At 44.4% G+C, this 26,984-nt stretch overlaps 1 protein-coding gene across 1 annotated transcript in view; it reads right to left on the reverse strand.

The window, feature by feature from the left end:
* Window positions 1-25,824, reverse strand: part of SACM1L (SAC1 like phosphatidylinositide phosphatase) — a 60,904-nt gene extending 35,080 nt beyond the window's left edge. Inside the window, exons 1-5 of the mRNA XM_080806886.1 lie at window positions 25,681-25,824; window positions 7,123-7,220; window positions 4,028-4,102; window positions 2,650-2,777; window positions 207-356 (exon numbers count right to left, since the gene is read on the reverse strand). Of these exons, the coding sequence (XP_080663012.1) occupies window positions 207-356; window positions 2,650-2,777; window positions 4,028-4,102; window positions 7,123-7,220; window positions 25,681-25,712 (483 nt within the window). The 5' untranslated portion in view covers window positions 25,713-25,824. The remainder of the gene's footprint in view (window positions 1-206; window positions 357-2,649; window positions 2,778-4,027; window positions 4,103-7,122; window positions 7,221-25,680) is intronic.
* Between the last annotated feature and the right edge of the window lie 1,160 nt (window positions 25,825-26,984).

Genomic DNA, 26,984 nt, shown 5'->3' on the forward strand with positions numbered 1-26,984 from the left:
TCTGGGCCACACAGACCGATTCTGGGATCCTGAATTTGCAACTGTGATGGGTACTGAGAACATGGTGTGTTTTCAACCCCACACAGGAGTCTGACGTAGCCAGGATTGCGAAAAAGCGATAAATATTTTTACGGATGATACAGAGCTATACCCTTTAAAAAAAAAAAAAGAAAAGCAAAATAAGGAAAAATAAAGATGAGGCTTACCCTTTCCAAAAGACTCATTTCTTGGAATTCCGGACTAGTGTTAGACAGCCGCTGCAAAGTATGGGTCAAATCATACGTCGTTGAGAAGTAAAACCCATCCACATTCAGGACGTGGTTTATCATCGCTAGGAAAGTTTTATTATCTTGTAACTGTTAACAAAGGGGAGGAAAACATTAGTGTGCCTCAGACTTGAAACAGAATCTGTCCAGATCTGTGAGCCCACCAGCCCTGGTAAATGCCACTGGCACAGGTGAGACAGGAGAACGCTCACCATTTCCCCAGGACCTAGGCCAGCTCCTGCCCACGGAGGAGGTTCAGGGAACAGAATGGGGGTATTATTATATTAACTGATGGGCAGCATCTCCTGCCCTTTAGGGGCATAACTTAACTTTAACTTCTAATAGGCAGAAGTTACTTTAACAGAACATCACTGCCTTAGGTGATGACCTCCCACATGCCTGACCCTTTAGAGACTCCCTTTCATCCTCACAACAAACCCTGTAGTTGAGTGTAATTACTCTCATCTGTGAGAGTGAAAAACATAAAGTCATGAGAGGCCCAATAGCACGGCGAGCAAATAACAAGGGAGTAATATTATCCTCATTCCTAAGAAATCGTACTGGGCTGGATGGGAATTAAATTCTTTTTTTTTTAAATGCAAAGATTAGGGGTGCCTGGGTGGCTCAGTCACTAAGCCTCTGCCTTTGGCTCAGGTCATGATCTCAGGGTCCTGGGATCAAGCCCCGCATCAGGCTCCCTGCTCAGTGGGAAGCCTGCTTCTCCCTCTCCCACTCCCCCTGCTTGTGTTCTCTCTCGCTGTCTGTCAAATAAATAAATAAAATGAAATAAAATGCAAAGATTAAAGAGAAAAGTCCAGTAAAATAATACTTAGCTTTATTTTCTGATAATCATTTTAGCTGAATACTGGGACATTTATTTTTATCCTTACTTTAAGAAATAATTGATAATGTTTGGTAATGTTTAATGATTATCAAATGATTAACATGTTAATTTACCCGTTACAAATCTATATATTACAAAATTTTTAATTCGGGCTCAGATATATATATATAATGTCTGATATATATACATATATTTTTTAGAATATATATATATGTATATGTGTATGTGTATATATTTTTTTCTTTTTTTTTTTTTTTAAGAACAAAAGGTACCAGCAAAGTACATGCAGTGGGCAATGTTAAAATAAGTTGCATGGCCTGACAACCAAGTACAGCAATCAAGGAAAAACTGTTCAGGTAAATATTACTGGGCTATTAAATAAATACAACCATTTTTATTGCCTTAAACGCCATGTCTTAATGGGGTGAATATACTGATCTATGGAGTATCTTTTCTACACCCTGTCATACACTTTTCTTTTCTTTTTTCTTTTAAAGAAGTATTCATTTATTTAAGAGAAAAAGAGAGCGAGAAAGAAAGAGAGGCTCTCTGCCGAGCACGGAGCCCAATGCCGGGCCCCATCCCAAGACCCTGAGATCATAACCAGAGCCAAAACCAAAAGTCGGCTGCTCAAACTGAGCCACCCAGGTGCCCCTAATTGTCTTATCTTACCCTGACACCTTATCCTTGACACTCTCCAGGTCATGGAATACCCCGAAGAGTTCCTTTCCTGGGGAGTCTATCACAGGCATCACTTCCTCTGGGACATCTTCAACTCTCTCATCACAACCACTTCATTATGAATGTCAAGTTCACCTTCACTAAGACCCCCGGCTGCAGACCTAGAGCCTCGTGAAGGGCGAGCACAGGCATTCCCAGGATCAGCCTCGACTTCTCTACCCCACCCAGGTTCAACCCCAACTTCCCTCCTAGAGCTGCTGCTTTTTCGTTCCTTTGCATTTCCAGCTTGCTGCGCCAGTGCTTGATTTCACGTACCACGGTAACTGAAATTTAAACCGCCTTGTTGGGGGACTGCACTCCCTAACACCTGAAGCAGGGTAACTAACTGAAAGACGCACGTACACGATTCGTGCTAAAGGGGTGCTGCTGGGACATCCACACACACGCTGCTGTCCCCATGCAGCAAACGCAAAGAAAATTCTTTCTCCGGACAAGGTGGGAATGAAATGGGGTCAGCAGAACTTCAAAGGAGTCTCACATTTTATTTCTTTGCAAAAAGGATACGAAGTTAATTCTGGTTGTTGGCTATAGGGGCTTTTTCTGTTTGTCCTTTTCTCTACATATGAAATTTCAAAACTTAAGAACGTGAGTCAGTTTTTTAAAAAAAACAAACCAAGAACAGTAAGATACATAAAGGACTTTAAGAAAGCACGTGTGTAGAGGAACCCTGCTTGCTGGGCTGCTGAAATCCTTAGGCTTAAAAGAAATCCATCCAGTGTTCCTTGTCCCGCCACCCCCAGCGTCGCCCCAACGGGACGACATCAGCTTTTGCAATGAGCAAGTGATTTCAGTTCTTACCTGAATATCAGTTAAGTGCAACATCGTCTTCTTATAAGAAAGGATGTCAAAATCTGTTGCTTTCCAGATTACGTGATTGAAAAATTCCCCTATTTTTGTCTTTTTTGTAATAACGATTAGATAGTTACCTGCAAAAAACACACACAACATGACTAGAAAGGAGGCAACTCGAAGGCCAACAGTGGCACCGCACACGGTTAAGCCCCACAGGCCAGCAGTGAGCCGCACAGGGCCGCACAGATGAAAGGCCTATGACTTTTTTTTTTTTAAAGGAAATCTTAGGATTTGTGAATAGAAAGAACAGGGCATTATTTAGAAAAGATCCTACTGAAAGCTCAAATCTTTTCTCAAAAAAATAAAAGTAAAAGCAGCGATCTTACCAGATGAAGAGTAAAGCCAGAAAATGCTTCTTTCCCTCTCTGGCATATAGGCCTCTGCTAATGCATTTCCCAGCGTGCAGCTTAAAGCATCATGTGTCAGGAGATCTGACCACTCCGGGAGAGGGGTTAATGTCCCGTCTACACCACCCCTACGGCCTCTGTGTCATTATAAATGGCAGAGAAATGTGCTGGGGTGATATGACTAACTGGTCCTTGCAGGATCACGAAGATGAACAGTCCAGAATTAAGAAGGCATCACAGCACCAGGAATAATACTCTAACCATGATCCTGGCCACTGCCTCCTCCCACAAATAAAACGGGGTAAGCCTTTACCACTAAATTAATTCTTAAGCTCCATTCAAGGCTCCTCGCACAAGTGTCTTTCCAGGAAGTCTTCCTGTGAACACCTCTCTCCTGGAACTTGTCACATCGTACTGCAATGATTTACTACTTAAAAGCATCTCTCACTAGACTGTAAACTGCAGAGAGAAAAAGGGGGGGCCTGGCATCTTCTAGCATCTTCTATAACTTAGCATCTAGCACACTGCCTGGTAATACAGGATTGTTTTTTAAGTTCAATGAAATGAAATTTAGGTAAACAAAATCTCCTTCCTAGTAACTCAGAACCAGGTAGCATTCTCCAACCCACGCTAGGTCATATCCAACCTCAATATGGGGCTGACGGTAGAGGATACTCTGGTTCATCAGTGCATTAAAATGTTTACTTACTCAAATACTCTTAGAATTTATGAAAAATGTCTAGTTGACTAGGGATTTCAACTCCAGTTGAAATAAAACCAAAACGAAACTTTTTTCAACAGAACCTTCAGGCTGATAGATTTTACCACTTGTCATCTGGAGTACGTCACTTTTAGAAATTAATGACAAATATCTAACCTACAGATTTACTGCCTCAAGCACGATAGAAGTATGCCTTCATCTTATACTGTGTCAATTTAATTAACTTCTTTGCCCATCTTAGCTTATTTTTTCTTACCTGCCACCAGATGGATTGTGCCCAGTATACCGAATATTGGTCTTGTAACAGCTGAAGGAGGAACATCTTTCTTGACTTTAAACGAGAAAAAAAAAAAGGAAAAGAAAAAAATCACACAGAAGCAGCTCACCGATACAAAAGGAGATGTAGTTTGACTTCTGTAGTTACTTGAAAATCAATACGCATGATTTGTTCTAAGAAAGCAATAGTCCTTCATGAGTCGTAGACCTCCATTTTGGCAAAATATAATATAAAGATGTCCATGTGACGTATAAAAGCCTCTGCCTATCTAGAATAAGTTGTCCAAAGTAACATGCTTCTGAATCCTCATCAAGTAAATCATGAGGTATTTCTATGGTCATTTTTTTTAAAAGATTTTATTTATTTATTTGACAGACAGAGATCACAAGTAGGCAGAGAGAGGGAAGGGGAAGCAGGCTCCCCGCTGAGCAGAGAGCCCGATGCGGGGCTTCCCAGGACCCTGGGATCACGACCTGAGCCGAAGGCAGAGGGTTTAACCCACTGAGCCACCCAGGCGCCCCTCTATGGTCATTTTTTAACCAAATTTATTCAACCTCTTGCCAGAAACTAAGTCCATGTCCATTGAAGGGAACTAGAAAGTTAATGGGGAAGAAGGCATGAATTTAACACCAACATGAAACTAATGGAACGCAAACAGAGACCTGCCTATCCACCTCAACAAATATGGGAAATGGAAGCAAGACCAAAGGGACAAAGGAGGAAGGAAACACAGGTGTGCAGGGAGCCACCACCATTAACCGTGACTTTACCAATAATGCCCTTAATAATAAAAAAAGTATCTTTGATTATACAGTTCCTTTCATAATTGTTAAACTTTAAGTCAATGTGTTTCACAAAACACATCTATAGAACTCTAAGGAATAATGTCCCCGGGGGGGAAGGTAAGGGTCCCCATCAAATGCGATGATTTTGCTGTAGACACGCACGTCACCTCTCTTCCCTCTCCCAGAGTCATATAAGGCCTGGATCTCTGAGGAGGCCTACAGGGGAACAAAGCTGCTCCATGGTTTCATTCACGGCTCCCAAACTAATGTGGCTCTACAATTTTTCTTTCACAGTTTCATTACTATCCTTGAACTCATTCCACAGTTTCATTACTATCCTAGAACTCATTCTGAAACACTGCTGTCAATCCAAGTCCTATTTCTTAAAGGCAGTACTGTTACTCTGCATAAAGTAATTCCAACTAAGGTTTGAAGTTCACTTCTGTCTCTCTCGGTGATTCAATTTACTTAGCAACGCTATGCTACAATTAACGAACATGACGAATGGGAATGCCAGTGCAGTGAAAAGCTTAGAGAAAATCCTGAATATACCGAGATCATCTGATAAACCCGAATGTACTATTTATGGATGGAGCTCTAAGTTACACTAACTGGAGTATAATAACAATAAAACTGATAATTCCTAAGAATATATGTTAGTTTTTCATGGAAGAAAAAAAAAAAAGGAATCCCTCTTTCCGGGGCAATGGTCTGCATTCCCAACGGCTAAAAAAAAAAGAAAGAAAGAAAGAAAGAAAAGAAAAAGAAAAAGAAAAAAGTTGCAGACCAACTGTGAGTACTGTGCGTGAGTCAGCCCCTCATCACCACTGGCTTCGGGTCAAAGTATTTCTTCAAGTGTTTACTGATGACTACTTGGTGTCCTTTTTACATCCAAACTATTGGTGACCTTTAGCACTGTCCCGTCTAATGGGTCTGCAATCTCTACCTACAAACAAATGTCACTAAAAGGTCAAAAATAATTGAAAGCACATTCGTGCTAAAGCTTTTATAGGTCACCAGGCTGTAGCAACACGGTCTAAAGAGGTAGTGTTACTAGACTTTAGAAGTGCCCTAACATTGGTTAAAACCAATCAGCTCTCTTGAGAAAGCAGCCACCAACCAACAGACACAGGAAATGACAAATTATCAAACTAAACCAGACCACTAATTCCATCTGGTCAAAGGAAAACTATACATGGTACTTCCCAGAATAACCAGATAACTAAGAAAATAGAAATTTAGAGCCATCCCTTTCTTATACATTACTATCCTATTCAAAGTATTTTCATATTTTACTTTATCTATTCAAAGGATATTTACACTGACTGAATTCCTACTCTGTGGTTACTCAAATACTGTACTTAAAAAAAAGACAGAGGGGCGCCTGGGTGGCTCAGTCGGTTAAGTGTCTGCCTTAGGCTCAGGTCATGATCCCGGGATCCTGGAATCGAGCCCCACATTGGGCTCCTTGCTTGGTGGAGAGCCTGCTTCTCCCTCTCCCTCTGCTGCTTCCCCTGCTTGTGCTTGCTCTATCTCTCTGTCAAATGAATAAATAAAATCTTTAAAAAAAAAAAAGACAAAATCTTTCTAGAGGTGAATATTTAAACACATGAAATATGAAATTCTAAATGTTATATCACGTGGTATACTAATTTATCACCAAAATTATTTCACTTTTAATCAGAAATCAGTATACCGTTTATTTGGGGGGAAAAATTGTTTTTCACACACCAGAGAAGCAAAACCGAAATATAACTGGAGAGACAGGCAAGGTATAGACAGATAAAGCTTAGGAACATTACTTGCCTACAATACAAGTTTTAGTCAATGATACATACATATACAAATTTTTTTCATTTATTAAATTATACTCAGAGTCACGAATTTTCAAAACCTAAAGCAGCTCTTAAAATTCCACACACTTAATGCTCAAACAACTTTCTCACCCTCAAATACCTTAAGTCTCACAGCTAGAAAGGAACTGATCTCAACAAAACCAATCCTGTTAAAGTACAGATAAGGGAAGAAAAAAAGAAATAATTATGTTTTTAAATCCTTATGGATAGTAAAACTTTCGAGATCATTCCTCCTCTTTAGAATAAGGAAGAATCATAAAACAAAAGGCATAAAAATCAAATGAGGCGGCAGGAATTCAAATTTATAAGATGAGACTCAGAGCCACACACGGATATACCCCCGATCCGTTTACTTGAATTACGGTAGCCACGGTACAGAGTCTCTCTGGGCTGCTCCTGCCCAGCCCCCCATCCCCCCACCGCTGAGAGCTACCTGACAGGGTAACTTCCGTGGACACACGGTCAATGACAAGTACGTCGTCCGCTCCATCATCACAGGCTTCCACATAAAATTTTTCAGGTGTGACGTGCCTAAGAAGAAATTAAAAACCATAAATAACCACAGCAGATGAAATGCAGGCTTCTTTAAAAAAAAAAAAAAAAAAAAAACCTATTTATTGTAACAGTTTCCGCATTGCTTAAATCTGACATCAAACTGATTTCCCAGCTACTGAATAAATGTTTTTGCTGTCCTGACGCATTCCCGGCAACTGTTTTCACTGGTGCACTAAGCTCACAAGGTTTGCTGTAAAACCAGTTTGATTTACACAAGAAAATCATACGAAATTCTAACTTACTACATTCAACACAGTGCAGAAGGTAGCACAGTAGTCAGGAACCCAGTCTGTAGAACCAGGCTACCTGTCCTGTGTGAACTTAGGCAAGTTACTCATCCTCTCTGTTCTTCAGTTCCCTTATTCATAAAACAGGGATAACATCAGATAATCGAACAACATTATTGTGAGGATAAAATGAGCTCAGAACAACATCTGACACATAGTAAGGAGGATGTATTGGCTAAAAATACTAAGAAATACAAATAAAATATTTCCAGGAAATTGTTTAAAGTAAACTACTTTAAAGGTGCCTAGGGGCGCCTGGGTGGCTCAGTGGGTTAAAGCCTCTGCCTTCAGCTCAGGTCATGATCCCAGGGTCCTGGAATCAAGCCCCGCATCAGGCCCTCTGCTCAGCAGGGGTCCTGGGATAGAGCCCCACACAGGATAGAGCCTGCCTCCCTTCCTCTCTCTCTGCCTGCCTCTCTGCCTACTTGTGATCACTGTGTGTCAAATAAATAAATAAAATCTTTAAATAAATAAACAAAAAAATAAAGGTGCCTGGGTGGCTCAGTGGGTTAAGCCTCTGCCCTAGGCTCAGGTCATGATCCCAGGTTCCTGGGATCAGCCCCGTATCAGGCTCCCTGCTCATCGGGGAGCCTACCTCTGCCTCTCTCTCTGCAGGCCACTCCCCCTACTTGTTGTTCTATTAAATAAACAAATAAAATCATAAAAATTTTTAAAATAAACTACTTTAACATTTGGGCATTTTGTTTTTGTTGTAGAATGCCATATAAAAAAACAAGAATGAGGGCGGAAGAAAACTCATTCTGCAAAATAAGAAATAAAGGGGGTAAAAATCAGGATTGGGACAGACTACTTGGAGCGGATGCAACTCTGTAACCAGAGTCCAACAAAAGCCACACTTTTTGGTTCCTCAGGAGAACACGTGGATAACTCGGGCGAGCAGGGTGCTCGAGGTCCAAGGTCCAGGGCTGCTTCTGGCAACAGTAACCCCCTGCACAAACAAGACAGTGAAAACAATGGAGCCCAGGTGGGGCTGTTGCGACCCTCCAGGAGCTGACCAGGTCTGGGGAAGGAAGCAGTTTTCTTTCTGTGGGGTCTTCTGTTTTGTTTTGTTTGTATTTTCCAGGAACTAAAATTTACTGTCTTAAGCCTCCTTTGAAAGAATTTCTGTCTGTGCAGCAACCAATCTGAGGGCTTTTCCTTTCCTTTTAAATTCTACTTCCTCTATTTCACTGGCCCTGCCTGTGAAAAATCTTACAAAGATCCCCACAACCATCACCGACATCGTTTCCTACACACAGATGGCATTTCCGCTACCTGGGATTACAGGAACAAGTCCCACAGTGGAACAGACTGTACTGAACATTTCGGACGACAAGCTCTCAACTCTTAAGGATCCAAATGCAACTTACATCCTCTTACAGTTCATCTATAACCAACTCTTTAATATGGGGCTAGTTTCCTCCAGGGGCTGGGGGGGTGGGTTGCTAAGAGAATGAAAATCCATCAGTTTTAATACAAGTCAAGCAAAATACAACAAAGACAAATCTGCTTTAAATATGGGAGTCTTGGAGTGCCTGGGTGGCTCAGTGCGTTAAGCCTCTGCCTTCAGCTCAGGTCATGATCTCAGGGTCCTGGGATCGAGCCCCACATCGGGCTTTCTGCTCAGCAGCGAGCCTGCTCTCACCTCTCTCTCTGCCTGCCTCTCTGCCTACTTGTGATCTCTGTCTGTCAAATAAATAAAATCTTAAAAAAAAAAATTTGTGAGTCTTCAACTCAAACCAAATACAAGAGTTCATTCCTTTCTATAATGCCCAATAGCATTCCGGCAGATCTGTTTATCCATTCACTTGCTGCTGGACATTTGAGCTGCTTCCGGTTTGGGGTATTATGAATGAAGGTTCTGCGAACATTCCTGTACAGGTCTGAGGCAGACGTACCCCTTCATTTCTCCTGGGTGACTCCCTGGAGGTGGAAAGGCTGGATCTCACGGGAGTTATGGGTTTAACTTCCACAGAGGGGGAAAAGGGCGGGGCTGCTGGAACTTTCCAGGGTGACGGAGGTGTTCATCATCTTGGTACTGGTGATGGTTTTGTGGGTGTAAAAATACGTCAACATGTGTAATACTACTGTACACTTGAAACATGTGGAGTTTACTGTCTGCCCAAATATACTTCCAATAGAGCTGTTTTTTTTTGAGAGGTCCTGAAACCAACGAAAACGAATAAAGCAAATTTCCAGACAATCAACTCATAAGGTAGTTATCTCTAGTCTTCAATCATGAAAACAAAACCAAACCAAACCAATATGCCAGTCCTTGTCTGCAGATGTCCTGTGCCAGTGTGAATCACTCTCTAAGAGTGAGTCAATAAATGTGCTGAAAGCTAACCATGTGTGAAGCATTACACAAGCATTAGGGACTGAGAGGCAGGGGAGAGAGATAAAATAACAAACAGGAAAAAAATTTCAATAGAAAAAGAGACCTCAAAACCAAGACTTCTTTATAATCTATAAAAGCTTTCAAAGAAAGTGCTGTCTCCCAAGCAGAAGCCATTATGACAAGCCCCCTCCTGAGGGCCACCCCCATCTTAGAGAGGCAGGCCACGTAGATTCCCAGCGGCATTCTTTGAGGCTGAAACAGGCTTAGGACCTGAAAGAGTGCCCGTGGCTGGAGCTACATGGGAACATCCTGTCCCACCTCTGATGTCTGAAGAAACTCCAGGAGATCTTTTCACAAGTTTCAAATGAATAACAAAGAATCTATCCTCTGTTCCCTTACTTCTAAAATAATGATTACAGCATTGCTAAAGAGCGGTCCATTACCAATGCTGCTTCAGTGTTAAGTCGACCCCCAAAGACCCAGCAGTGAGCGCTAAAGCAACTACCCACGATCGTGGTCAGTCAACAAACACATGGGGACCTTGTTTAGATGGGAAACTGAAAATGATGGTTAGGGTTTGAAGCCGAAGGCCCAGAAAGAATTTTTGAGATGTCTTTGGTGCAAAAAGGTGGTTTTATTAAAGCATGGGGACAGGACCCGTGGGCAGAAAGAGCTGCACTGGGGTCAAGAGAGGAGGGGAGGGGGTTAGGGATAGTGTAAGTCTCTAAGGAATTCTGGAAGCATGGTTTCCAGGATCCTGAGGGGGCTAGCTCTTGTTGGGAAAGGTTGTCTATTACTGTTTAGTAAACCCTCAGTCATGAGACCCTTCAGATGTATCTTGGTGGGTCATATGATTGGAGGGTGTATCTTGGGGGCGGGGGAGGGGAGAGTAAGAGATAAAGGGCCACACTTAAGCAAGAGGCTTGGAACCTGACCAAGGCAAAGGGCTTACAGTGACCATCAAGCCGAATGCAAAGACGCAATGCAAACAGGTTTATTAAACAACCCAGTCCAAAATAGCCATAGGACCTTACTAACCACTGAGCTACTCACAACCAGGCACAGTGATATCCCCATACTCCCTCACTCCGCCCTCGCCCCTGCCTTGCGGCAAAAAGCCTCTCCTCTACTGCCCTGTCCACCACTTCCCTGTGGTGTACTCGATAAACTTCTCTCTCTTTTGTTCTGTCTTGGGTGAATTCTTTCACTGCCCCCCACTGCCAGGCCCCACCTGGTGTGGACACCCCACAGTCGCAGCCCTTCATTAAGCCTGGGGACGAGACTGCTCATCCTAACTGCCTCACAGCAGGAACTAAATGAGCACTTATGAAGTACTTTTGCAAAGAATAAAAGGTCTGCCTCATAGGTGTAATAACTCTATCATTAACAGAAACATCCTTTAACAGAGAAGAAGGGAGAAAAGTTACAAATTTTCATGACAGGACCAGAAAAGTTATTTACTTCACACTTTAAAGAAATAATACTGTTGAAGGTTCTGATATCTTTGCCACATGGGCCACCTCTGAACAATCTGGTTTTGATAGGAAGATACTGGAATAATACTTTATCTTCTAAATATATATCCCCAAAGTTCAAGACCATATGAAACAGAGCTCTGATTTATCAAAAAACAAATATTCCAGAATAATAATGTGAACAAAATTATGAATGAATGTCTTTCTTGATTTATTTGTAAATATGACTGTAACAAGAAAAAAGCTTTTAGTACAAAAGACAATGTTAGCTCTAAGAAGCCAGCATGAAATGCTGGTTATTCCTTGCTACTTCTTCCAGTAATCATTTTTACTTTGCATAGTTAAGAGTTTAAACAATTAGGGGCACCTGCGTGGTTCAGTCCGTTAAGTGTCTTCATGATCCCAGGGTTCTGGGATCGAGCCCCTCCTGGGGCTCCCTGCTCAGCAGGGAGTCTGCTTCTCCCTCTCTCTGCTCATGCGCTCGCTCGCACTCTCTCTCTCTCAAATAAATATTTTTAAAATATTTTATAAATATTTTTTAAATATTGAACAATTAAACCGGATACAGAATGTGCTGGAATTTAAACTGTATCATAGAAGTGTCTGTGGTAGACTGCGTCCTAAAGATGTCCCTCACCAAGACTCCCATCTCCTGATTACCCATTCACTCTAGGTACTGCCCTGCGGATGGAATAAGGTTACTAATCACCTGACCTTAAAACAGGATTATCTTGGGTAGTCAGGGCCCAGTGGAATCACAGGCATCACAGGAGCCCATAAAAGCAGAAGAGGAAAGAAGAGCCAGTCAGAGAGGTGCAGCAGAAGGGGAACAAGAAAGTTTGGGCAGGAGACGGATTTGATCAACTATTGATGGCTTCTGAGATGCTGCGGCCACATACAAGGACAGCAGAGAAGCTTCTAGAAACTAAGAGTGGTCCCCATGCTGACAGCCAGCAAGGAAACAGGGACCTCAGTCCCACAACAGTCCCTGAGTGTTACTTTAACTATGCTCTGCATCCTGCTTAGGGGCCTTCGCTCCTCTCCGTTCGCAGTTGTGTTTGGGGGCACAGGGTTGGCACAATTCTCCCCGTGAAGGGTGACTAATGGACATACAATCTCAGAAATCAGATTCCTCCACGTTTTAATACAGTGCACAAAACACGGAGCTTGCAGCTCAACAAACAGCCAACAGAAAAAGGCATAGTGTTGGGGCGCCTGGGTGGCTCAGTGGGTTAAAGCCTCTGCCTTTGGCTCAGGTCATGATCCCAGGGTCCTGGGATTGAGCCCCACATGGGGCTCTCTGCTCAGCAGGGAGCCTACTTCCCCCTCTCTCTCTGCCTGCCTCTCTGCCTACTTGTGATCTCTGTCAAATAAATAAATAAAATCTTTAAAAGAAGAAAAAGGCATAGTGTTTTTCCTCAGTGGCTCACCCTCTTATACTTTGACCACCTTTAGCTCTCTTTTTTTATTTTTTTGAAGATTTTATTTATGTATTTGAGAGAGAACACATAAGCAGGGAAAGGGGCAGAGGGAGAGGGGGAAGCAAACTCCCCACTGAGCAGGGAGCCCCACATAGGGACCTGAACCGAAAGCAGATGCCCAACTGACTGAGCCACCCAGGCGCCCCTGACTACCTTTATCTACATAAATGCATTTAAGCTCCTCACCTGCAAAACTTCTATAATGAAAATAAATTATTTGAATGAAATCAACCGAAAAGTCACACCTGTTTCCATATACAAGTTGTGGTGTTAACCTAACAGATAACCTTTCAGTTACTGATAAAGTATACGTTGTAAAATCCAGTGTTTACAGGAGTAGAAGAGTCTATTAAAATTTATGTATGTATGTATGTATATATACAAAGTTATATAAAATGTGCATGTACATATCTTTTGAAAATACATATGGAATAGGAATGCCCGGCTGGCTCAGCTGTAGATCATGCAACTCTTGATCTCAGGGTCGTGGGTGTGAGCCCCATACTGGGTATAGAGATTACTTTAAAAAAATAAAAGGTTAAGGGCATGTGGGTGGCTCAAGTCATTTAAGCTTCTCACTCTTGATTTCAGCTCAGGTCATTATCTCAAGGTCATGAGACAGAGCCCCACATCAGGCTAGGCACTGGGCATGGAGCCTGCTTAAGATTCTCCCTCCCTCTCTCTCTCTCCCACTGCCCCTACTCTTTGTCTTTCTCTCTAAAAATAAAATAAAATAATAAACAAAAGGTTTAAATTATATATGAAATAAAAAGTATCCCCATTATAAGCAATTAAAAGTTTTTCCCCACTTGGTATTTAAACTAAAACTGATGTGAAAAGTTCTGGGAACACTGATTAAATACACACATCTTGGATTAAGACTTTCAAGCATATACAAAAAAAGTAGAGAGCTGTTAAACTAAGCCTTTACTAATTGTCACATTCCTGATAATCACAAAGTTAGTGACTTCACTATGTCCTTAGAGTCCTAAAAATTATAAAGTTAGAAACTGAAATTTCTTTTAGAAGAAGTGACACTGCTATAACACTTCTAGTCTGGACAGACACATTTGAAATGACAGATCAACTGATTAAAATTTTAACTGAAGTAGAAAGAAACGCATTTCCAAGAGTAAATTCCATCCATTAAAAAAAGCCCTGATACTCTTTCAGAACACGGAATCTAGGGGGTACCAACAGGAGGGTGCAGCACATGGGGCAGCCACTAGTCATTCAAATGCAGGTCTGGAAGAGGGAAAGTGCTTGGAAATAGGCTAACTCACTAAGTCACCACAGAGACTCATCGCCTGTGGGGTGAGAGCCAACAAAGCAAGCCAATTCCCGTAGCAGAATGCTGAAAAGCCTCAAGGACCAGAAGGAAAAGGTAATAAGGACTGGGGAAGGTAGGGGCGAGGTGGCTCACAGTCTGTGTAAGTCGCTCAGATCCCTACCCAAACCTACAGCAGCACCTGCCCACACACACACCCCCACCCCACCCCCACCCTGGGATTTAATGCTTAGAACAGTTCAAAAGAAGATGCTCGAAGGCCTCCAGACATGAGGCACAGCTGAGGGCCAAGGAAAGAGCCAAGTCAAGTCAAGAGACAAAGAAGGTCTACTTAGAGACTGGAAAACTCATCCAACCCTCTTTCTCTCCTAGATTCCCAGAATGCTGGCAGCCCAGCTCACACCACCCCCCTCCCGGAACCCTCACAGAAGCTCTGAATACCGTCTCTAAACAAACTCATTGTCCTGAAAGCAAAGACCAGCAAGTGCTGACCTTGAGCTGCACCTCCTTTCGCTCTAAGAAACAGCTGAGCTCCTGTGCAATCCCTCTAAAGCAAAGGCCACCAGTTTGTAAGTCCTGACCCACAAGCAGACCCTCCGATCAATTTTTAGTGCCTCCTTCTTCAACATGAAATGACAACCAAGGATCACCAGATATTAGGAAAGCTTCCGTCACATAAGAGAGAGTCTAAAACAAACAGAAGAATAACTCTGGATAAAAAAAACTATGCCGAGAACAGACTACAACCTCAAAACACATTGATAATTGCTGTGGCCTCAGACAGAAGACCTTGCATTCGTGAAATAAGAACAAGAAAAGCACATTCAGAAAGCAAGAACGTATTCTTGGATGGAGAGCAGAAGTAATAATTTGACTACTGGACAGAAAGACTGGAAGATAAAACTGAAGAACTCTCCATGAGAACGGAATAAAAAGATAAGAGCTGTAAAACCGGGAAGCACAAGAAGAAAGCGGAGGAGGAACAGGGGAAGCAGGGAAGGAGGGAGGGAAGGAGGGGGGAAGAGAGAGGAGCCTGATCCAGGATATTCAACATCAGTTCAGCAGGAATTCCAAAAGAGCACACAAGAAAAAAAGGAAAGAAAGTATTTCAAAGAAACAGAGAAAACAAAAACAAAAATAGTGAAAAACAAACACACACACACACACACACACAGGGGCACATTAAGCATTAAAATTCAAAACACCACACAAACATAAGCCTAAAGTTTCCAGAAAAAGAAAAGAAAAAGAAAAAAAGAAAGAAAGAAGCATTGAAATATTCAACAGTCACACTACTGGATTATTCAGCAACAACACACACTGCACGATTCAGCAGCGCATCTTCAAAATTCTACAGGATAATAATTTCTAATTGAGAATTCTATTAACCACACTATCCAAGTGTGAGGATAGAATGAAAACACCTTCAGATGTACAACATCTCAAGATACCTTTCTTAGAAGGAAGGAAAAGCTTGCTTCACCAAAATGGAATGAATCAAGAGGTAGACTGAGAATCCAGAACGGGACAGAAATGAAAAAAATTCTCCTGACGAAGGGATTGTCCGGGACCACAGCTATGCAATGAGCCTAAACAAAAGCCAGTACCGATTAAAGCAGGGTGTACAGGGCTCCCAGAAGTAAATCTCAGAGAAGAAAATGAATTCATAGTTACCCAATGTGTTTCAGAGGAATTTTACTGCTGTCCCAGAGACTGAAGATTCATTAGCAACAGGCACATTTTTTTTTAAAAAGTCATGCAAAAGAGTGCCTGGATGGCTCAGTGGGTTAAGCCTCTGCCTTCGGCTCAGGTCATGATCTCAGGGTCCTGGGGTCAAGCCCCACACTGGGCTCTCTGCTCGGTGGGGAATCTGCTTCTCTCTCTCTCTCTGCCTGCCTCTCTGCCTACTTGTGATCTCTCTCTGTCTGTGTCAAATAAATAAATAACACCTTAAAAAAATAATAAAAATAAATAAATAAAAAGTCATGCAAAGAAAAAGGAAAAAGGCACTTTTCAATTCCCGGAAAAGCAAGCATTTTTACTGACTTCATTTGAACCCTATCTACATGGGCATAGCAATGTGAACACTGAGTATCTTACTATAAATATACTGAGAGAAGAAGGGAGGAAAAGAGGGAGAGGTATAAAAGCTAAAGTCTCATCCTCAGAAGTGGGAAGTCATCTGATAACTAAAACTGAAAAAATTCAGGAAGCAGCAGTACAAGCACGCTGTTCAGAAACGTGGAGCAGAGGGGCATCTGGCTGTCTCTGTCACCGGAACATATGACTCTTGATGTCGGGTTAAAGTTCAAGTCCCATGCTGGGTACAGAGATCACTTAAAAAATATCATCTCTAAAACAATAGGAAGGAAGGAAAGAAGGAAGGAAGGAAAAAATACTAGAAGAGGGGTGCCTGGGTGGCCCGGTGGGTTAAGCCTCTGCCTTCGGCTCAGGCCGTGATCCCAGCGTCCTGGGATGGAGCCCCTCATCGAGCCCCGTATGGGACTCTCTGCTCAGCAGGGAAGCTCTCTGCTTCCTCTCTCTCTCTCTGCCTGCCTCTTTGCCTACTTGTGACCTCTCTGTCATAAACAAATAAATAAATAAATAAATAAAATCTTTTTAAAAAATAAAATAAAATACTAGAAGGAACTGCTTAAAATGCTGAAAGTCAATGTCCGTGGGACAGTGGGAATTAGGAGTGCAGAACAGTGTCCTCTTTTATTATAAGCTCTGTATACTGACGACTTTTAAAACATCCACAGGTATTATATTAAAATAAAAAAGAAGTTTAAAAAATATGTTAAGGGGTGCCTGGATGCTTTAGTCGGTTAAGTATCTGCCTTCCGCTCAGGTCATGATCCTGGGGTCCTGAGATCAGCCTGGTGCCCCTCCCACTCAGTGGGGAGTCTGCTTCTCCCTCTCCCTTCCCCCCACCCCCCTGCTCTCTCACCAGCTCTAATATAAAATCTTCTATAAGTACATAAATAATGTGTTAAAATAACAAAAACAAAAGTAAGAGCAACCGTGGATCGAGATAGAGAGTTCGGGCCCAACAAAGGCTCTACGACGGTTGTTGGATCCTGCCACTCAGAGAGATGCTGCTGGAATCCTGCTTGCTGGTGCTCCACCAGCCTGTTCTGCTAATGCTGTTGAAAACAGCTCAAGAACTGGAGCAGTGAAGATATGAACAGTGACCACCACCTAATCAACATCTCTGAGCAGTCAGGGTAAGTGATGACTCAGAATCCCACTGAAGATCACCGCAGGTGTCCTCTCAACTCAGAGAGGTCCACACATCCCTTCGCTGTCGTCTTCTTCCCACCCCACTCTTTAACTGCCCTGACTACTGACCTGAAGTATATGCACTTTACCCAGTAAACTGTATTCTGTAAGTTCTATGCTCCCCAGGTCTCATTGCAAAAGCTAGTGAAATCAGAGGTGCCTGGGTGGCTCAGCCATTAAGGGTCTGCCTTCAGTTCAGGTCATGATCCCAGAGACCTGGGATCAAGCCCTGCATCGGGCTCCCTGCTCAGTGCGGAGACTGCTTCTCCCTCTCCCTCCGCCTGCTTGTGTTCCCATTCTCACTGTCTTTATCTCTGTCAAATAAATAAAATCTTAAAACAAAAAAAAACAAGCCAGTGAAATTAGCTTCAGCTCTCTAGCAGTTACCATCAGAAACACTGGAGTAAGCCATCCAGAGGTGTAAGTTTTGCTGGTGCACATGGTCTTATTGCTATTTTTGTTTGGGGAGCCTCACCAAATAGGCTACCAGGTAGACACGGACTCTGCTTATCCATTCTCCTTGGTGCTTCTCACCCAAGAAGACAGCAGAAGCTCAAGTACTAGTCTTAAGAGAACACTACATAATCAGTCAGTAAATATCTACCTTAAGTTGGGTTTTTTCCTACGGACCTTAACTAATGTTTTCTTTGGCTCAGTGACAAAGGATGAAGGATTTAAAAGCTGTTTTCCTTCCTCCTAGCTAAGGAAAGATCTCGGCCGGTCGCATGTTAACTGGACTGGAGGGTATGGTGTACCCAAGGAGAGGGCAAAGAGGCAAAGCAGTGCTTCTCCGATCAGAAAGCCTACAAAGTGTCACTGGTGCCAATTTCCGCCTGGAGCTTTTCAAAATTAACCAGTCAACGGGCTATACTGAATTCTCAACATAGTAAATACAAGGAAACCAAGACAGAAGCGTCCATGATAACCAAGAATCTGGGAGGAAATCCGTCCTCTACAGCCAAAGAATGGCCCTCAATTGCTGTCAAGTCTCTGATTTCATTAAACCCTCTCACATTACTTTTTTTATGAAATAGATTTTAGAAGCTAAGACACGGAGAGTCCATCCAAGAAGATTATTTGGTCATTAACTATGCTGCTGATATCAAGCTCGGAAGTTGAGAGAAATACCGTACAGTAAAAAGAGCTCTGGTCCTATATAAACCGGCGAGGCTGTCCGAATCCAACAGGCATGAAACCATGAACCCTAACCGAACATGACTACTGCCTCGTTTCTCTCAAACCTGCGTTCTGCTCTCTGTTCAGAGGACACATATTCTGGAAGATACACTGAAACAGGAGAATAGTTAAATAACAACTACTTCCTACTCTGACTGCTTTCCTCTGGTTGACTATTTTGCTTTTATAGATTGCTGACCAAGTAGGAGCTAAAAAAGAAAATGCCGAGGACTAGGAGTTTAACTCAACCAGGTAATTCCACTATACTTAATAGAAATGCATTTTATGTTATAGCTACCTGGGATTCACTAGCTCCTAAGAGTGCCTTTTAAAAATTACCCTTGTCAATTTTTAAGAAAAGCAACATATTTAATTATAACATAAACACAAAATATATTTTTTCAGACTTGGCAATATGATTTTCTAGTGGCTGAAAACATACCTTTCTCCCCCATGTAACATTTACATCTCTAGGCAACAAAACTCACCTCTTCAAAATCCTGTCCCATCCTGGGAGCAAAATTAACCCACTTCAAAAATATTACTATTTGCTGAACTCACACCCATCACAAGGGCTGTTATGAAAAATAAACAGAGAATAATGAGTTTTGCTGAGGATGTAGAGAAACTGGAAAACCGGGCGCTGTTGGCAGGAATATAAAATGCAGCGAAGCGTAGCACTGCAAGAAAACAGCATGGGGGGTCCTCAGTAAAACTAAAAATAGGGTTAGCTCATGATCCAGCAATTCCACCCCTGGGTATATGGTCAAAGGAACCGAAAGCGAGGTCTCAACGAGGTATTTACGCACCCACGCTCACAGTGGTATCATTCACAACAGCCAGAAAGATGGAAGCAACCTAAGCGCCCATCGACAGATGAACGAGGGAGACAAAATGCAGTACATACATAAAATGAAAATTCATACAAAAATATACAAAAAAGAAAATTCTGACCTACTACTACATGGATGAACTGAGTACATTATGCTAAGTGGAAATAAGCCAGTCACAAAGGGACAAATACTAGATGATTCCACTTCTATGATGTACTTAGAGGAGTCAAATTCAGAGACAGAAAGTAGAATGGTGGCTGCCCAGGACCAGGGGGAGGAGGACTGGAGTTTTTGCTAGAGCCACAAAACTCTGGCAAAAACATGTATCCTCAAAAAATCTTACGTAAGAATTAAATCAAAGTCTTAATAATCAAACCTATCCTATCTCTGGTTCAAACCCTACAGGAGTAACATTTTACTAGCCCTGACTAGCAAAAAGTAAAAACTCAGACAGAAAAGAAGGGCGATCTGAGCCCACTACACCTCCACCCAGAAGGCGCTCCCACCACCCCTCATCCATCCACCCTCCGGGTTGCAGGGGTTCCAGCCTTGCGGAGCCACTGCTAGGCTACCTTTGGTACAGCCCAGGTTCATCCCAGACAACCCAGGAGCACAACCCAATCCCAAACAGTTGCTATTTCCAGGAAGCTAATGCACTTTAAGATTTGATTTATTTATTTGACAGAGAGAGATCACAAGTAGGCAGAGAGGCAGGCAGAGAGAGAGATGATGAACCAGGCTCCCCGCCAAGCAGAGAGCCCGATGCGGGACTCGATTCCAGGACCCTGAGATCACGACCCGAGCTGAAGGCAGAGGCTCAACCCACTGAGCCACCCAGGTGCCCAAGCTAATGCACTTTAATTCCATCTTCTTCCTCAAAACCCTGAGGTCCCACCTACTTCCTATTCTCTGCACCTCCTAAAACCCATTACCTCCAAAACCCAGACTCTTCCAGAATAGTACCAAGTCTAACGACCACCTAATCCGAAGCTCTAATCCACAGCAAAATCCTCCAGGGCCCCCAGGCCTTCCAGAGAACGCTCTTCTACTCTTCTACCCCAGTATGCTTTGGTTCTCACTTGGCTCTAGAGTGTGTAAGAACCACTGGGACAGCTCAAGTTAAACACGCAGATTCCCAGCCATCCCCTCCCCCGAGAGATTTTTCACTGACTAGGCCTCCTGTGAGACTCTGGGAGACGCACAAGCACCGCTAGTAATCTGACGCAGCCCAGCACTAACCCAGGCTCCAGCCTGAGCCCCCAAGCCAACCAGTACCTTGGACATCAACTGTGCGTTATCTGTGCCCATATTTATAACCTTCCCTTCCCTCCATCCTTCCTTGCAAAGAGATGAGTGAATAAGCTTTCTGTTGCTTGTACTGGACAGACCACGTATGTCTTCATCACTGTGTGATTCAGTTTCCATCTGGTCAGGGCTGCATCATAGCCGTCCTGCTGACCTCACAGCTCTGGCCATCTCTTACAAAGAAAGGTGACTTCCTAACAGGGAACAATGCTTCAGAGGCAAGCTGCAGCCTAATTCACTTTCTAAAGGACTTCCTGTCTTAACACCTATTTCAGCTGACTTTTTAAAGGCAGGGGTCCTTTAAATATTTCCAGTAATGTGTTTCTGGTGTAATTGTGTCATAATTTCAAATTTATCACTGTCTGACATTCTCTATGCTTTATCCAAGTAACTTGAAAAGAAAAAGGAGTCACAAAATAGGTTATTTAGAACTGCCTGGATTTTTTTTTTTAAGATTTTATTTATTTGACAGAGAGAGATCACAAGCAGGCAGAGAGGCAGGCAGAGGGAGAGGGGGAAGCAGGCTCCTCGCCGAGCAGAGAGCCCAATGTGGGGCTCGATCCCAGGGCGGAGATCATGACCTGAGCAGAAGGCAGAGGCTTAACCCACTGAGCCACCCAGGCGCTCCAAACTGCCTGGATGTTTCAGAAGAATTTTAAATCCTGAGCATACCAATATTCTGTTTTCCGTATTAAAAATCCATATGGACGTGTCGACTATTTTCAAATATAAGTGACCCGCTTCTATACCAGGCACATCCAAGGACCCAGGTGAAAGCAATCTGATAAGAAAAAAAGCAGTCTGAATAACTCAGTGTAATGCAAAGATCTCCGGACTTTGGCCCTGCTGTGTTCCAAGGCCAGTTCTGCCATGGCTGGGCTGTGTGACCTGCCTGTGGGGCCAAGGGCAATTATTTCTGTCTTCAACAATGATGGAGGATATACGTCAATGCATGACTTCACAGAGGCACTGGAAGACAATCATCTACATAGAACGACTTAAGCAGCTGCTACTTCAAAAGAATACATTCCAAAGTACCCCGGCGTGTGTCATTTTGAGATGCTGGTGGTATCTCTACACTGGAAAGTGCATTTACTTAGGTGATTCACCGATGATCTCTCTGCACAAGGCCTTATGCGAGGTACTGAGGAGGAGCAGAGAAGAAATCAATGTTGGGATGGTTGGAATATGTTCTACACACGAGCAACCTAGCGGGAGAAACGAAGCATAAGCACTACACTGTAACGATTTTTCATCATTTCTCAGGGGCAAAGTGAGTAGTTCAAACAGAGCTATGGAGGAGCGCCTGGGTGGCTCAGTCGGTTGAGTGTCCAACTCTCGATCTCAGCTCAGGTCTTGATCTCAAAGTAGTGAGTTCAAGTGCCACATGGGGCTCCACACGGAGCCCACTTAAAAAGGGGGGGTGCCCAGGTGGTGAAGTCAAGGAAGTGTCTGACTCCTGGTTTCGGCTCAGGGTCAGGAGGCTGAGCCCCACATCTGGCCCCACACTCAGCACAGAGTCTGCTAGTTTCTCTTTCCCTCTGCTCCCCCACCCTCCCCTACAAACCCATGCATGGACGTGCACTATCTCTCTCTCTGGTTCGCAAGTTAATTAACAAACTAATTAATGTTTTTTAAAAAGGCAAACAGTGCTATGAATTGATGATTCTACTTCCAGTCTTCTACACTGCACATCAATCCTAAGAGACAGAAATGTGCAAGCCAGTTGGACGTGTGGTGTCCAGTCCCTGTGACGGTAAACTCTTCTGATAGCTCAGTGAAGGGAAAGATGTGGGGAAAAGGCTTCTCAGAGAAAGTGAGTCTCTGTCAATTACACCGGGTATCTCCGCCACACTCTTTCAATCGTCGTAATAATCCTGTGAAGTAGGACCGTTCTCATTTCACAGATGAAAAACGGATTCAGAGATAAGTAACATGGCCGTGACACAAAGCAAATAACAAAGTCAGGATCTGAATCAAAGTCTCCTCTGACCAAAAATGCCTGCATCTCTCAGCTCTACCACGGGTCCACGATTGTGATTAGCACATTAAGTCAGGAGAGAAGGCGGCATTTTGGTAGAAGGATCAAAATAAAATAAGCGCAAGCTTAAGGCTAAAAGAGCGTGGCCAAGTCGGGGGAAAGGGGAAAGAATGCACTGAGCAGTTAGAGGAAATATGGTTAAGGGTTAGCTTAGGAAGAGGCTGGAATCCAGATGACTAAGAAATGTGGGCTCAATCCTATTGGCAAGATGGAACTGGAGACTGTAAGCAGGAGAGCAGCTGATAAAATCAGGGCAGTAATGAGCAAGGTGAACTTCACAGAGGGACAGAGATGGACTGCAAATGGGTGACATAATGCAGAACAAATTATCATTTAACATCCCGGGCATTTCAATATTGTGACACACTCAGTAGCAGCAGCAGTTTTGTAATAAATGGTCAAACTGCCTCTTGGATGGCTCTCTCTTAAAACATCTCTAGGCATGTTTTTAAAAATGGCTATTACTGGGGCGCCTGGTGGCTCAGTCAGTAGGCATCTGCCTTCAGCTCAGGTCATGAGCCCAGGGCGCTGGGATCAAGCCCCACATGGGGCTCCCTGCTCAGTGGGAGGCCTGCTTCTCCCTCTCCTACTTCCCATGCTTGTGCTCCCTCTCTTGCTGTCTCCCTCTGTCAAATAAATAAATACAATCTCTTTTAAAAAAATGGCTATTAGGGCGCCTGGGTGGCTCAGACAGTTAAGTGTCTGCCTTCAGCTCAGGTCATGATCCCAGGGTCCTGGAATCGGCCCCATGTCAGGCTCCCTGCTCAGGGGGGAGCCTGCTTCTCCCTCTCCCTCTGCCTGCCACTCTGCCTACTTGTGTGTGCTCTATCTCTGTCAAATAAATTAAAACCATTAAAAAATTTTAAATAAATAAATAATGGTTATTATGTCTACTAATTCTTACATGGGTCAGAAACTACTGCCATGTCCACATGCATCTAAAAAATAAAGAACACCCCTTAGATCAGAGGCCACATATAAGAACCTTGGACAGCATGCCTCAGAGCAGTAAGGCCCAAAAAGAGAGATTCCAACTCACAAACTTCTTGGTAAGAAAAACAAAATTACAGAAAAGCCGGCTCTTCACATATAGACTGGCATGCATAACTTCTCCTGGGGGAATAAAGTTAAGGACTGACAAATTAGAGACCGGCTTCACATAACCCCAGATTTACTTTCTCAACTCAGATTCATAGTCTCCACTTCTACAAAAATCAATACAAAAGCATCAACCGCCCCACTTAAGGGCCCTTCTCTTTTGTGGATATAGAACCTTTTTTTTTTTTTTTAAGTTTTAGACTGATGAATTTAGTGACTCCCTAGCAGCGTATAAGCAATCATGAGAATTCTCAAGTTCTCCACCTTTGCCACATTCAAGGAAAATATAACTGCATTCCATAACCCGATACAGAGCAGCATCGAGCCAAGGCTCTATACTGCTTAAATATATTTGAGACTCGGTGTAGGATCGCACCAAGCCCTTCAGTGACTATCAGATAGTCAATGATAACCTAATTAGCCAGCACAGCACACGTGACACCGGCCCAGCCAGTACCCTAGTCAAAGGCGTTTTGCTGGATCCATTCACCACCAAGGTGATCACCTTGCAGAGGGAAACTGGGAGAGAAGAAGGACACCTGGCAAAGGAAAATGTGAATGGAAGTGTGCAACTGGGGCTTTCAAAGAGAATTACAGTACACAAAAGAGGCAAAGGAGGGGGCTGAATAAAAAAAATAATAATGTTTTCTGCAAAACATCGCATGTCAAGTAGATGACCTCACTCCCAATTTTGCACCCAAACTTTAAATTGAACCTTCCAGAAAGTTAAGTGAGTTTGAGGTTCCAGAGAGCACAGGAAGTGCCCAAACCACATTTTGATGTCCTCATATCCCTACAAAGGAAATACGATCCCTCTGCCTAAGTCCCAAGGTATTTTAGCTCACTTAGGGATAGGTAAGCTTCCCCCAAATTACATTTGCTTCTGAGGCCAAGTACATTCTCAGACTAGGGCAACTGGCTTTTCAGTCTAGAGGTAAAGTATTAAACCCAAAGTAGTACAAAGTTATTCAGAGGCAAGAAGACCAAGGGGCTGATAGTAATGCTCAAATGAATGCATGTTTTTATTCAGGACAAATGAAAAGAACCTACAATTACTCAATTTCCAACTCTAACAACCAGAGCCTATTTCTCAAAGTCTCAAGAACTTAGCTTTACCGGGAAGTCCATCTGCAGTGCCAAAATTCTCGAGAATGGCCTCTGGCCGTCAACAGGAACTTAACCCGCTTTGTGCTTAAGTTGTATAATATTTAAAACCAAGCAAATCCTTCAGGAGCTCAAGAGTATTGACGTTTCTTTTTATCTGCACCTTCAAAGCTGGTCAGACAGGCTTTGGTGCCCAGATAAGGTACGTCGATTTGTGTGTGGACTCTAACGTGCTGTCATGGGTCCATTACACAAGAGGGCGGGCGGAGGGGGGGGGACCCATAATAACAAACTTCTCTTTCCTCTGCTAAACAATAAAGATAAATTCAGCCGCCACCTTTCTAACAAACAAAGTGGGTGGGGAGGAACGCGCCCGGAGCTTGCCGCATCGCAACGCCGACCCCGGCTCGCTGGAGGCCGGTCTGCAGCTTCGCTCTCCCGCCGTGGGCGCTGAGGCCGAGCAGGGCGAAGAAAGGCCGGCGACGCTGTCATTCCCGGGCTCCCCGGCCTGTGGCGACTCTCGCCGGGCCTTCGGGCGGCCGCGACCTACAAGGTCCGGGACGGGCCGCGCCGGGAGAGGAGGGCGGGGACCGCCAGGGGCTCCCACACCCGGCCCGCAGCCCCGGGACTCGGGAGCCCTGCCGGAGGCCGGGGTCCCGCACCTGCCGCCCCGCCCCGCCGCCCCGCAGGCCCCCTTCGCTCATCGGACTCCGGCTCGCGGGACTCACAGCTTCAGCCGCTCGTAGGTCGTCGCCGCCATCGTGCACCACTAGCTCCTTCTTCCTCTTTCCGCCCGCCCCGCCCCGCGCCGCCACCTCCGCCACCGCGGTACCGTTCGCCCAGCTCCGCGGCCGCAGCGCCCGGGTCGCCCCAGCCCTCTCCCCGCCCCGCCCGGCCCCCAGCGGACGGGAGGCGGCCGTGGACAAACTTAATAGTCGCACTAGAGAGCGCGAAAGCAGCTGTCCGGAGTGCGGATTGGAGCGCGCCGAAAAGCGCCGTGACGTATACGCTGCGGATTGGCGGAGAGCGTTTGCTTGAGAAAGGCGGAGCCGTGAGAGCTGTGGGCGGGAGCCGCGGTGCGGGGGTGCCGAAAGGCGGCGCTGCTGTGGGAAACCCAACGAAGCTGCATCAGGGCTGATCTACATCACTGCGAAAACCACCCTAGCACAGGGCCAGTGGCGCAATGGATAACGCGTCTGACTACGGATCAGAAGATTCTAGGTTCGACTCCTGGCTGGCTCGGGTCGTGTTTTTTACCCCATCTGATTTAATGGTACAAGGTTCCCATGGAAGGGGCTCCGGCTAGAGTGTGAGGGTTAGATAGCTGAGTTTTACCGCCACTTTGCCCGAAATGTCATCTTTTCGGCTGTGTCTGGCACCGGGAGTGTGTGAGGTGGTTTGTAAATGATGATGAGTTCCCTCTTGATGATGCGGGAGTCTCTGTAAATGGGGTACATATAGGAAGACATGCCCGAAAAGGCGGCCGTTTGGAGTCGGGGGCGCGCTGTGGCCGGAGGCTGGCCACCAGCGGACACCGAAGCGCTCTCCCGGCCGCGGTGCTGGCTTTCTTCCCTGGGGCAGAGAGCCCCGTAGTCACGGGGAAAGCGGCGCAGCCCGTTTCCCCGGACGGCGTGGGCTCCCCCGCAGCGGAGACCGAGCGCTGCACTGCGTGCAGGCCCCGCAACCCTGTCCTCGGAGGGCTCCGCGTGCAAAGGCCACCTGACCCCCAGATTTCCCCGGATGCCCTCAAACACGCGTGTTTTTTACGGTGAGATCACCCCTAGGTTACCTGGCGTATTCGATTACGTCTGGCTCGAAGACCTCGAAGGCAGGAAACCTCTGCGGGGGAAAGCGGACTCGAACCCGCGGACTGGCCAAGACGTCTTTCCAATATGACATTCCTTTTCCTCCTTTTCATGGAAAATTTGTGAAATACAGAAAACTATTTGGAATAAAAATAATGTGAGTTCCCATGCCGAGATCACAGCTATGAATATTTTTTTTTTCCGGGTCGCCTGGGTGGCTCAGTTGG

This window comes from Martes martes, assembly GCF_963455335.1.
Source record: "Martes martes genome assembly, chromosome: 1".
Classification (NCBI taxonomy): Eukaryota; Metazoa; Chordata; class Mammalia; order Carnivora; family Mustelidae; genus Martes; species Martes martes.